At 61.0% G+C, this 12,572-nt stretch overlaps 1 protein-coding gene across 2 annotated transcripts; it reads right to left on the bottom strand.

Moving 5' to 3' along the window:
- Nucleotides 1–1,713: 1,713 nt before the first annotated feature.
- NACA (nascent polypeptide associated complex subunit alpha) lies at nucleotides 1,714–12,227 on the bottom strand. Of its 2 annotated transcripts, XM_082496497.1 has the most exons (10): nucleotides 12,174–12,222; nucleotides 11,574–11,645; nucleotides 8,654–8,707; nucleotides 5,450–7,759; nucleotides 3,893–3,978; nucleotides 3,691–3,768; nucleotides 3,029–3,175; nucleotides 2,592–2,720; nucleotides 2,085–2,207; nucleotides 1,714–1,844 (listed from the first exon to the last, which is right to left on the bottom strand). In XM_082496497.1, exons 2-10 carry the CDS (start codon nucleotides 11,641–11,643, stop codon nucleotides 1,830–1,832), a joined length of 3,012 nt encoding a protein of 1,003 aa, XP_082352623.1. In that variant the 5' UTR covers nucleotides 11,644–11,645; nucleotides 12,174–12,222; the 3' UTR covers nucleotides 1,714–1,829. The 2 variants fall into 2 exon arrangements, with proteins under 2 accessions (XP_082352623.1, XP_082352624.1); XM_082496498.1 differs by lacking the exons at nucleotides 5,450–7,759; nucleotides 8,654–8,707 and having other exon boundaries at nucleotides 12,174–12,227.
- Nucleotides 12,228–12,572: the final 345 nt, after the last annotated feature.

Below are 12,572 nucleotides of genomic sequence, written 5' to 3' on the forward strand. Positions count from 1 at the left end.
CACCTGCCCAGGGCGGCTGTTGCCCAACGCCTGTGCGGTGCCGCCATCTGGACCCCGGCACCACCATGGCGGTGCCGGGCCTCCCCCAGAGCATGCGTCTGGCCAGGTTTGAGCGATGCAGGACTCACTTGTCTCCTAATGCTTGGGAAAACTGCACTTTTAGAAGACTCTAGTGTGTGAATTTGTGAAAATACTCACTCTGCAGCCAGTTGATGGCATGCGGGTCTCAAGGTCTCAGTGTTTTCAAGCTCACCAGGTGTGGGGATGAGGAGGAGTGAGACCCGGGCACTTGACCCAAGCTGGTCAACAGGGTTATTTCATACTGTGAATATAATATAAACTAGAAAGTTTGCTGAGGAGTTTCTCTCTCTTCCATGATGGCAGTGACCCTGAAAACTCCTTGCCCCTAACCCTAACCCTAATTGTCTAAACAACAATAAATTGTTGTGGGTTCCTCAAACCATAACCACATCTCACCAAAAATAAAGAGGCGGCTTCGCCCGGGGGACGCAGTGATTCAGGCCAAAGGCATCTGAGCTCATGGCAAGGAGCCCGGTGGCTGCTCCGGCGTCTGGGAACACACACGCCCATCCAACAGCCCAGCACCTGCATGGTAAAACCTGCGGCCGAATCAAAGGTGAAGTCCTGCTCGCGCCGGCAGCCAGGAAACGGCACAGGCGGATGGAGCACGGCACTGCTGGAAACTCAGCTCTGCACCGAGCAGACGGGGCCTCCCCAGGCCTCACTGCCGCCTGTGGCTGCTGGATCTGAGCTCTCAGAGCTGGAAGCTGCTCTGAAATCCCATCGCTGCTCCCCGGGCCAGCAGCTCCCTGGGTTCTTAATTAAAATTGCCAGATGCCGCTGCACAACCTCCTGCTCGATCCCCCTGACTCTGGCTTGGCTGTGGCCGCCTGCCGGCAGGCAGGAACTCTGCCCGCAGCGCTGGCACAGGCCAGTGCAGGGTAACGAAGGGCTCCCAGCCGGCATTGCCCGCATCCTCTTCAGGCTTCTTGCTGGCTGCCTGTGCTGCTGTGTTGCTCATCAACTTTAACGAGCTGTTCCAAAACCCGTCTTTCATGGCACAGAGGAGAAAAAATGCTGCTCGAGGGCAGCAAGGTGCCTATTTTCCCAGCTCTGGGCTCTGCATTTCATGAGACTTGGGGCTGTGGGTGGGCGGGTGTCAGCTCGCTCCCCAGTGAGAGGGGGGAGACAGCAGCTTCCCATGGACCTGAGCACACCCCCTTCTGCTGCACGAATCCAAAACAGCAGCAGGTTGAAACAGCAGGATAGAACCGAGAAGAGCCTAAGCCTCCCTTTGGGTCAGTCTGGAAGGGGCGTAATGCCCCAAATCCATCCCTGTCCCATGGCCACAGAGAAGCCAGGAGCCCACAGTCATGGAAGGGAACCCCCCAAGGGGATAGGGCAGGTGACACCCTGCAGCAGACCCCTCACCTCCCATCTGGGACCTTCCGCCACCCACAGAGGGAGACAGACCAGGCTGAGCCCAGTGTCCCAGGCATGGTGCTGGCTGCGGGGCTCGTGGCCACCCAACCTTGGGAACGGGAAGGAAATGAGGGAAGGGCCAGGTGTTCTTCCGCTGCGGCGGGATGGGGATGGGGTATCGGAGCTGAGATCTTCCCGGGAGGAAGGCTCCACCCTGGGGCCTCGGCTACCAGGGAGGGGAGGGCAGCAAAGCCAACATGGAGCAGAAAGTGTTTCACCAACAATAAGCCACAACTTTTATTAATTGATAGAAATAGTACAAATTTTAAATTTAGTTGCATTTTACTCTTCTCTGAAACACCAAAAAAGGCTCCTCTCCCTGGCAGCTACATCGTCAACTCCTGCAGGGAGAAGAAAGACACATTAGAAGCCAGCCTTGCCGGTGGCATGGAACCCTGCAGCACGACCTGTGGTGGGATCCGGTACCACGGCTGCAGGTGGGAGGCACATCCCTCCGCTTGTGGCCCCGAGCTCACGCCCTGCTTGCGGCAGCAGTGAACTACGTGCTGAACGTCTGCCCCCCAGGGATGTCCTACTGCAAACCATTCTCCCTCCTCCCTGGGTGCCAGGCAGACACTCACCATTATAGCATTTACAATATCGTTACTGTTGTTCTTCAGGGCACGGACTGCCTTCGCTCGCGACACGTTCGCCTGGGACATCACCAGCTCAATGTCTTTCACCTCGACGCCGGTTTCGTCAACCTAAAGGAGACAGAGCCCAGGACTGATGCCAGCCCGACGCACGGTTTGCTCTGTGTCTGGCAGTGGAAAATGGGATTGTCTGGATTGGAGCAGTTCCCACTGGGGCCATAAAGAGCGAAGCTGGGAGGGCAAACCAGGCACTGCCCAGACCTGGGACAGTCCCCCGGCAGTGCCCGGGATCAGTTCCTCCTGCGGGAGGACCCTGCGCTCTCCCTTTGCCATCACAGGGAAGATGTGGATGAGGGAAAGAAAACCACTGGTCTTAACACAAACCCCAGATGCTTCACAGGATGCGTGTTAATGCAGCAGGCCTGCAGCGCAGCGGCCGGCTCAGGTCTGCAGTGAAGGGCACAGCCCTGCAGAGACAGGCTGGGGAAGGGGTACCTCTTCTTCCTCGCTCTCCTCCTGCACGGTGGGGGTCTGTGTGTTTTCTTGGATGTTTGAAACAGCTTCTCCTTGCACTTTGAACTTTTCGGCAGCTGCCAGCTGGGCCTGCTGGGACAGGTCTTCAATCTGGAGGAGGGAAAAAGTGTACATGAGGCCAACCCTGCACAGAGCAGGATGTCAGCACACAGGCTCAGAGAGCCACAACTGCGCTCCCTGTGCGGCAGCGGCGCCAGCACATCGAATGGCTCTGCCACACAACCCAGCCCTCGGCACGGACCCCAGGCCTGCCCACATCCCTCGAGGGGACACACAGCAGCTGGGACTTGCTGGCGGCAGCCATGGTGCACAGGTGGCAAGGAAGAACCCCGGCTAAGTGGCCTGCTGCTGTGAGCCACGGATTAACACAGTTGCCAGACACTATGCAGTCAGCTCACCTTCGCTTCACCAAAGACTATGTAGGTGTCTGAAGCTGGGCTCTTGTACACGTCTGGCTTTGTGATGACGAAGAGGATGTTCTTAGATTTCCGGATGGTGACTCTGGTTACTCCTGTCACCTGACGAAGGCCCAGTTTAGACATTGCCTGAAAAGCAAGAGAGAAAGGTAAGCAAGGGAAAGAAGAGTTACTGAGACAGCCCAGCCCGTGAAAAGATGCATCCACTCATCTGCTCTCCAGAGACCCAGGTCCAATGATCGATGCGCTCACACAAATGAAAATGTGCATTTTACTGCTGCAGAGCAGCAGTTTAGCCCAACACCACGCTGGGTGCCTGGGAGAGAACTCTCTAGTCCCAGGACTATAGCGAGATGCACAGCACAACCTCAAACCCCTCCAGATGCAAGGATTTTGCCCATGAGTGAGGCATCCGCCTGCCTGGGGGCCTGACAAGGGCAGAAAGTTGCAGAAACCTCTCTCAGCTCCCGAACACCCAGCTGCTACTGTACAGGGGTGGGAGGTGAGGAGCTGCAGCCCCGAACAGGGTTCACAGGGTGAAGACCCCAGCACTCGAGGATACCAGACCCTGAGGCAAAGCTCAGCTGTCCGTGGGCAGGCTGTGTGCTGCACACAGGTTTGGTCCATCCAGCATCCCACCTCACCTTCCGTGCTTTCTTTTCACTCCGGCTCTGTTTTGCTTTGCTAACAGGTTCTTCATCTATTTCAGCTGCTGCTGCAAGCTGCAAAGAGAGAAAACAAGAGGGACCCATGACAATCCTGAGGCGGCAGTGGACAGCACCAGCAAGGATCCTGCTCCGCTGCTGCTGGGTGCAGGGATGTGCTGGCACGTGCCGCCTGCCCTACCTGTGCCTGCTGCGTCGTGGCCTGTGTGGAGTCTTGCTCTTCGAGCTCTGGTACGGATTCATCACTGTCAGATTCTGTTCCGGACCCTGCAAAAACAAACACATGTCAGTCACTCTTTCCAGCTCAGATAGGTCCAGGGGTCACAGCAAGACCAAAGAACCACACTTCTTCAATGTAGGGTTCTGAGTGCTGACAGTTTCCAGTCAGCAAAGTTAAGCAGTATCTGGTGGAAGGAGCTCACCCTGCAACCTCCAACACCATCAGCAGCACGTGGCACAAGAGCATGGCCTCTTCCGAGCGTTCTCACCATGGTGGAAGCTGGATGCCAGAGCACCGCAGGTGCCCAGAGGCTCGCTCTGAACACCGAGTCCCCAGGGGGCAGCCCCAGCCTGACCCACTCCCCCAGTTTGAGGCACAGTGCTGGCCAGTGTGGCAGCCCAGCTCGAGGACCAGTGCAGGGCAGCACTCCCTGGGCAGTGAGTCAGCAGCAGCCCAGCGCTGACAGGGACTCCCTTGATTTCCCTCGAACCTGTTTGGCAGCAGTGAAGCCGGGGTTGCAGGAGCTCAGACACATGGCACAGAAATGAGACCCAATTCACCAAGGGGCTGCTGCACCTTTCAATGACTTTGTTACAGGGAACGACTTGCAATTACCTTGAAAACCCCTTTCAGGGAACAGCATCTTTGGATGCTCAGTGTGGCCTCTGTGCTGCGTCCTGAAAGCTGCCGGAGCCGAGGAGGCTCAGCCAGCAGCCAGCTCCTGCACCACTGCTGCAGTGCCGCTATTAGCTTGCGAACCACAGCACAGCCGTGTCCGACCACGTGGGAGTGAACGAAGCAGAGCCAGGCGTCTCCAGCCTTGGAGAAGGCCAGAGGGTGACTGTGATGCCCTCTTGTACAGCCATTACCTGAATGCAGTCCCATTTCCTTCTCTGGAAAGGGCCCCTTGGCCACAGCCATGCTGAGCATGCAGGAGCCCTTGGCAAAGCTCTCTGCAGGCTGTTGGTGCATGCCTGGGGGGATCCCAACAGTTCAGGCAGGCAAAGGAGTTTCCCCAGAGTGTGGGGATGGGCCTGTTTTGGCACCAGCAGTGCCTGCAGCTCCCCTCCACTGGCGATGGACACAGGGAAAACCACAGTGGATGCCAGACACACACCATGGGGTACAGGCACGTGGCAGCTCTTCCCAGAGCCCCAGTGTGAAGCCAACTCAGGCAACAGTTGCAGCGCCTGCACCACAAGCCACACCGTGCTTTGTGCCCGAGAACACGCATTAGTGACACCAATCCACTGGCGCTGGACCATGCTGAGCCCTGACCTGCCCGATCCCATGGCCACGGGGCGTCTCCCCTCCCCATTCCCCGCTCACCGGCTGCTCGGGCAGGTTCAGCTCAGTCTGGCATGGTTCAGGCCTGCCTCCGCTGTGGCAATTCCACAGACTACTTGTCTAGACTGACACACCAAGCGATGTAGGGGCGCCCGGGCCCCATCTACGGGTTAGTATCCAGTGGGCAGCCAGTGACACTCCATGCACACAGCAAACCGAGGCGGCAAATACCCTTGTCATTCTTCAAGATAGGCTGCTTAGCCGGAGGAGCAGGGGCCCCAGCGGGGGCCACGGCTGCTCGGGGAGAGAGGTCCACCAGGATGGGCTGCACCGGCGGCTCGGCAGCAGGCAGCTCTGGGGGGATCAGAGGCGGCAGGTCATCGTCGTCGATGGCAGCACTGATGAGGGCCGGAGCCTTCGAGGGGGGTTTGGAAGGGGGTGGGCGGGGGGCCAGCTTGGCGACCTTACCAGGAGGGGTCTGCTTCTTTGCTGGGGGAGCGCCTGGCGCAAAAGAGGCAGGCGGGGGGAGGTTACCCACTGAAGCAGAGCCAGGAAGGCCGGCTTCTGGTTTCTGGGGAGCAGGGGCAGCATGATTGGCCGATGGCTTTGGGGGGGCACCAGGAACCACTGGGGCTGGTGCAGCTGTGCCTGGAGCGGGAGCTGGCATGCCAGTCACCAGGGCTGCCAGGGGGGCAGCTGGAGCTGGCAGAGCTGCAGGAGCTGCTGCGGCTGCAACAGGGCTCTTGGGAGGTGCTTTGGCCACAGGAGGGGTGGCTGGAGCTGCCGGCGCTGGAGCGGCAGGGGCAGAGGGAGCAGCGACAGGGCTGCTCTTTGGAGGCTTTTTGGCTGCAGGGGGGGCAGCTGGAGCTGGTGTGGCTGGGGAGGGCACAGCAACAGGGCTCTTGGGAGCCGCTTTGGCCACAGGAGGGACAGCCGGAGCTGGTGGAGCTGCAGGAGCTGGTGTGGCAGGAGCAGAGGGGGCACCAACCGGGCTCAGAGGAACTGCTTTGGCTGCAGCAGTGGTGGCTGGAGCTGCCATCACTGGTGTGACAGGCGGGGAACTGGCAGGTGCTGAGGGGGCAGATGCAGCAGTGATGGGGCTCATGGGGGGTGATTTGGCTGCAGGAGGGGCAGCTGGAGCTGGTGGAGCTGCAGGAGCTGGTGCAGCAGGGGCAGAGGGAGCAGATGGGGCAGTGATTGGGCTCACGGGAGCCGCTTTGGCTGCAGGAAGGGCAGCTGGAGCTGCTGTCGCCAGTTTGACAGGCAAGGAGCTGGCAGGGGCTGAGGGAGCAGCAGGCACAGGAGCTGCCGGAGGGGAGACTGGGCTCGCTGGAGCTGCTTTGGCCAAAGCAGCCGTGGCCACTGCAGGTGCAGCATTGGGAGCTGCTGCTGTCGGTGGCCCTGGGAGAGACGTGACGGCTCCCAGAGAGGGTTTGGACAGGGCAGGAGCAATGGGAGCTGCCACAGCCGCAGGCACTGCCCGAGGGTCCGGGCTCCCAGGAGGTGTCCTGGCCACAGAGGGAGGGACCAGGTCTCCTGCAGCTGGAGCTGCAGGGGCAGCATCTGGGGCTGCCAGGGCAGGGCCTGTGGGACAGGTCTTGGCAACAGAAGGAGCAACGGGAACCAGTGGAGAGACTGGAGCACCAGGGGCTGGGCCCTGTGAGGCAGCAGCAGGACTTCCAGGAGACATCCCAGCTGGCACCAGAGGGGCAGGAGGTGACAATGGGGTCATGGGGGCAGCCAGGAAAACAGGCAGAGAGATGGCACCGGCCAGGGCCGAGGACTGGGGAGGAGTGAGGGTGGGCAAGGGAGAGGCTGAAGCAGAAGCCAGCGGGGCAGAGGCAGGGCTGCCAGGAGACACCGGTACTGCTGGGGCGACCAGGGCCATGGCAGGACAGAGAGGGGCTGCTGCGGGAAGAGGGGGAGAGCCCGAGCTCTGGGGACAAACTGCAGCCTTGAGAGGTGTGGTGGAAGCAGGCAGGAGACTGGAAGCCACCGGCGGGGGGGGAGATGCCCCAAGGGGAAGGGAAGGGGGTGGTGGGACAGCAGCCGGGGCTGCCCCAGGACCTGGAGAAGGAGCAGGGGTGGCCGAGGCCACCACAGGAGCAGGGAGAGGGGCCTGGGGCAGCCCCGCAGGGCTCAGAGGGGCAGCAGAGGGGGCAACTTTCACAGGAGAGGCGAGAGCTGCAGAGGGAGAACCAGGGCTGGTGGGGGGGCCAAGGGGGACCACTGTCACTGCAGTGGGAGCAGCAGCCAGAGCAGGAGACACTGGGCTAACTGGGGCAGGCCCTGGAGATCCTGGAGCTGCAAAACCCATTGGGGACTGCGGAACCGGAGGAGGGGAAGTAGTAACTGGGACCTGCAGAGCCAGGGCAGGGAGCTGGGGGGGAACAGAAAACACGGGGATTGCTGCAGCTGGTACCACAGGGGGAGAAATGGGGGCCTGGGGGCCGGTAGGGCTGGGCGGCTCCGCTGGGAGAGCCTGGCCCGAGGGGCCTGGAGACGGAGTCAGAGGTGGGGAATGAGCAGCATGAAGAACAGCTAAAGGAGAGAAACAAAGTGAATTGATGAGAGAAGGGAGAGGGAGGGGAGGCCAGGAGATGGCAGCCTGCCCAGCACAGCCAGCCCTGGCCTTCCCCCCAGCCTTCGTGCCAGCTTCTAAAGCAGCACACGAACGTCCACCTGTCCTGCCAGGCCCAGCGCAGAGCAGGACATTCATCTGCCTCTAGAAACTGGCAGTGATTTTACAGAGAACACTGTGCTGGCACATGAACTAGCTGATAGGCACAAGTGACAGAAGAAAAAACCCAATGCCAGGATCAGTAGTGCCACCCCAGGTTTCCTTGTTCAGAGCAGCTGTGACCCAATCCCTGTCTCAGCAGGAGGTGACACCTGAAAGGCCAGGAAGTCTCAATGGGCCAGGCCAGCAGGAACCTGATGGGGCCAGTGCAGGAGCCAGGCTTTGCTGCCAGTTCTGTGCTCGGCTCTTCCCTACCAAAGGCATTGCCACAACCTTTGTAGACCCTGGCGGTCCAACCAGACCCCCAGTGCTGCTCCTGAGCCTGCAAAATCACATTCCGGTCTGACAAGAGCAGGGGGTGATGATGATCCACCCACAAGGACGGGAAGAAAAAGTCAAATTTAACACACTGGCATGCTTAACTGTTCCAGGAGCACTCTGGCAGAGGGCAGCCCCACTATGACACAGGCAGACCTTCCTGGCAGGAAGGATCCCTTCAGGGACAAGAACACCAAGGCACAGGGGGTGGCGTGGCTCACCCACACCGAGGGGACAGGACCCCAAGTCCTCGCTGCCATGCAGTGACCTGCACTCCCCTGTGCAAGCTGTTAGGATTAATGTAACTGCAGCCACCCAGAACAGCAAACTCTGGTTAATGTGACACACAAGGTGTTAACGGCGAGGGTCTGGAGTACCTGGCAATGCCACAGGAGCAGTAACAGGGGCTGCAGGAGGAAGGGCAGCTGGAGCTAAATGGGTGAGAACAACAGTTTTAGTCATTAAGACAAGTCCCACTGACCCAGAGAGCTCACCATCCAGCTCCCCTGGCACACGCCTGCCTCCAGCCAGCACTGAAAGAGCCAAAAAAGAGCCCATCCGTTCCAAATGCGATTCCAAATATCAAAGGGAAGCGCTCAGGGAAGAGGTGTGGTGAGAACCAGGGAGGGCAGCACTGGTCTGACCAGCGTAACCACTGCTGGTTGGGAGAGCAGAACCGGCTCAGCCACATATCCACCCTTTGGCAACTCCAGCTCCACGCACGGTGTCAACCCTAAACCCAGAGGCAGCACGTCCCAGCACGTCTGCCAGCAGGGACAGTGAGGGGAACACAGCCGGGCTGGCTGCCAAGGAGAAGCCACAGCTGCGGAGCCCAAGTCACAGTCCAGTTCGCAGGGACTGCACCACGTCAAGGGAGCAAGAGATCTCCTCCTGCTTCCACACGGAGCAGCGGCTGCCACCGCTGCAGCCACACCCAGCTCTGCACAGGTCACCCACAGACCCTGCCCGCATGCCCGCTGCCCTTGCTCAACCTCTCCCACACTGCAGTTAGGGATACATCAGAGGCTCAAGTCCTCGCCTCACTACCTGCTAGAGCAGTAACACAGGCGTAGAACTCACAGCAGCCTCCTTTGTGGGTGATATCCCTTTCTCTGCCCCAAGAACAGTGACCCAGAAGGTGCTTCTAACGCCCCATTTCCCCAACCTATCCCAAAATGTGGGGCAGTGGGAGGAGACAGGCACTGGCCCGGAGCTGGGCAGCTGCTCAAGGAGTGCTGCCAGGACACTTCCTACTCCGGGAAACCTACTGGCACCTCAAGAAGGAGCAACAATCCCTGCCAAGAGCTGAGCTGGTCCCGAGCCCATCACAGAACAGGTTGGACAGACAACAGCCTTCTCTGGAAAACTCATTTATCCCTGCCAGCTCTCCCCACTCTCTCTCCATTTCCACCGACACCTCACCAGCACTGTTTGAGGACGTTCCTGTGATAAGCACGATACTTTTAACTCGCCACTTCTCTGCTGCCAGTCCCACCTCTACGGTGCTCACCTCTGCAAACGAAAGTGAGACACATGACTCTTGAAGAGCACTTGTAATTTTTAAAGGATGCTGTGCCTCCTGTGGTGCAGCTGCGCACACCTGAAAGCTGAAGCCCCGTACTGCCAGGTTAGAGACCACTCTGCCCAATCTCACAAACTTTCCACAGATCAACCAACCTCCAAAGAGTAAGACAAACGTCAAAAGAAACTGCCTGATGACTCCCACCCACAGGGTGATTGCCAAGCCTGTGCCAGCACCCCCAGCTTCAGCTCCTCTTGTGCTGTCGGATCTCAGAACAGCCAGCTCAGCACAGAGGAGATGAACACAACAGCCCTCCCACTCACACACACCTTTCGCCTCCACCCTCTGCCTGCAGACCTACCTGCCGCTGCCCCTGTTGCTCCCCGGAGCCCCCCTGTGCTCCCCAGGGCCAGGGGAGCAACTACTGTAACAGCATTTGTTGCTCAGCACACGCTGCCCACAGTCAGCTTCTACCGACTGACGTGTGCTCCATGAAGGTGTTAGGAGACTCAAGAGCAGCAGAGCTTTGGGAGGAGAAAAAGTGCAAGTTGTCACCCTAGACTGAGACTAAAGCTGTCTCGGGAAGAAGGGGGGGACGCTGGGAAATGGACCCAGTACAGGAATCCCAGCTATGCCTGGAGAGGACCAGAAGTACCGCAGCTCCCCGGGGGCCTGCCAGCACAGCTGTCACATTGACAGCCGGCACCGGGCACAGGGGGCCATGTCCTCCCTGGGGAAGCTTTCTACCAGCACCTCCTGACAGCCAGGAAACCATGACTTCCCTCGTGGTCCCCAAATCCAATGCACCCTTCAGACAGACCCTCATTCACCATCGTGGACCATGTGGCTCCCCCAGGCCAGGTGACAATGCCCAGTCATGTTTCCTGTGCCTGGCACAGACACGCAGCAAATCTGGGTAGAGGGTTCACCAACTGGACCACAGCACCAAGGACACCTTTAAGGGCATCAGGCAGCGCAGCAGGCAGAACAGCAGGCAGAACAGCAGGCAGCGCAACAGGTCCCTGTGCAGGCTGGAGACCAGCCCCTGCCCCACAGCGGGCACAGGAGCTCGCACTCGCCTGCCTGGGCACTTTTGAGCTGCCCCAAGTCCCGGTGCCCGCACCCCCAGGCAGTGCGAGGCTGGTGCAGGGACAGTCCCTGGCCCTGCTGCAACTTTCCAACATGGAGCCCCGCATCATCTTCCCAAAGACGAACAGTTCCAGAGCGCAAAGGGATTATTAATGTTTATACGCGTCCCCAACCGTCCCAGTCACCACACGGCTGTACCCTGACCTGGCCACAGCCATTTTCCCCCCGCTCCAACACTCAAATCCATAACAGGAATGTACAAACAATGTACAGAGCGTGGCTGATGTAACGCTCTCCCCAGTATTTTGGGACATGAGGTGCCGCGAACCACGTGACTTTAGTCACATTTCCTGTAGAGATAACCGATACGGTTTAGGGTGGGAAACTACGAAACCAATACAGATTTTTTTTCAGCCACAGCAATCAGCACAGCAACACGGGGGCTCAGGAGAAGGGCACTCAGGCCCCAAACGCCGCGGGGGCATAGCAGGCGAGATCGGGGTGGGGTGTCACACAGCACCCCCCCGGGTCCTCGCCCACCAGTTGCCCTCCCTCGTCCCGCGGGGCAGCGGCACTCCTCTCTTTTCCCCACTTTTCCCCCTAAGAACAACCGAGCGCCCCGAGGCCGCAGGATGGGGCCGTCCCCCCCCGCCAGCCCGGTTCCCCCCCGCCGCCCCCGGCCTCACCTGTCTCAGCCTGCGGCTGCGGCAGCTCCTGCTCGGTGGCCGGGACGGTTTCTGTAGCTTCGCCAGGCATTTCTGGGGAGAGGGAGAACCCAACAGGCCCGGGCTCGCCGGGGCTCCGGACAGCCCGAGAGCGACCACCGGCAACTCGTTCTTCCCAGAGCCACCCGCGAGTCCGCTGCCTAGAGACACCGAATGCCTCCCAGTACCGACAGGTCAGCGAAGACGGCTCAGCCGCCCGGTCGGTATCGGACACCCCGGGCCCAGCGGGCCCCGAGTGCCGCACGGCACGGGGCCGGTCCCAGTCCCGGCTGGGGCTGACCACGGGGCTCCCCACGCCGGGCGGCGGAGCTGGCCTTGCTCGGCGGCCCGGAGGGGGCCTCGTCCGCTTCTGCCTGCCCCGGAGCAGGCGGCCCCTGCCCGGTGCGCCGGACCGTCTCCGCCGGCCTTCCCGGCCCTGGCCGGCGCGACCACGGCCCCAGCGGCGGCCTCGACCGGGCCGCCGCCGCCCTCCCGCCCTCCCTCCCGGCCCGGCCGCGGCCCGCGAGCGGCGGAGAGCCCCCGCGGCGGCGGATGGCGGCGGATGACGGCGGCGGGACTCACTGTGCGGGGAGCAGGGTCCAAGATGGCGGCAGAAAGAGACCGAGCGGCTGGATGCGCGACTTCCGGCAGGACGAGCACTTCCGGGGCAGGGGGCAGCGCCCGCCACCCGCCCCGCCCGTCCCAACGGCCGCGCTCCGCCGTTCCGGGCCCCGGCCGGGCCGGTACCCCACGGTGTGGGGCAGGGACCCCCGCGGAACGGGAGCTAGGGCCCCTCAGGGTGCGGGGAGGAGACACCATCACCATGGGGCCTGGCCCCGGCCGGGGGGGGGGGGGGGGGAGGGCGGGGGAAGGCAGGGACCCCCGGTGTCGAAGGGACCCCGTGGGCAGGGCCCGGGGTACCGGGCAGGGCCCCTGGCTCCTCTCTGCCGCCACAGGACGTGGCCACGGTCCCCTCCCGCC

The sequence above is a fragment of the Vanellus vanellus genome, assembly GCF_965231255.1.
Source record: "Vanellus vanellus genome assembly, chromosome: 28".
NCBI lineage: Eukaryota > Metazoa > Chordata > Aves > Charadriiformes > Charadriidae > Vanellus > Vanellus vanellus.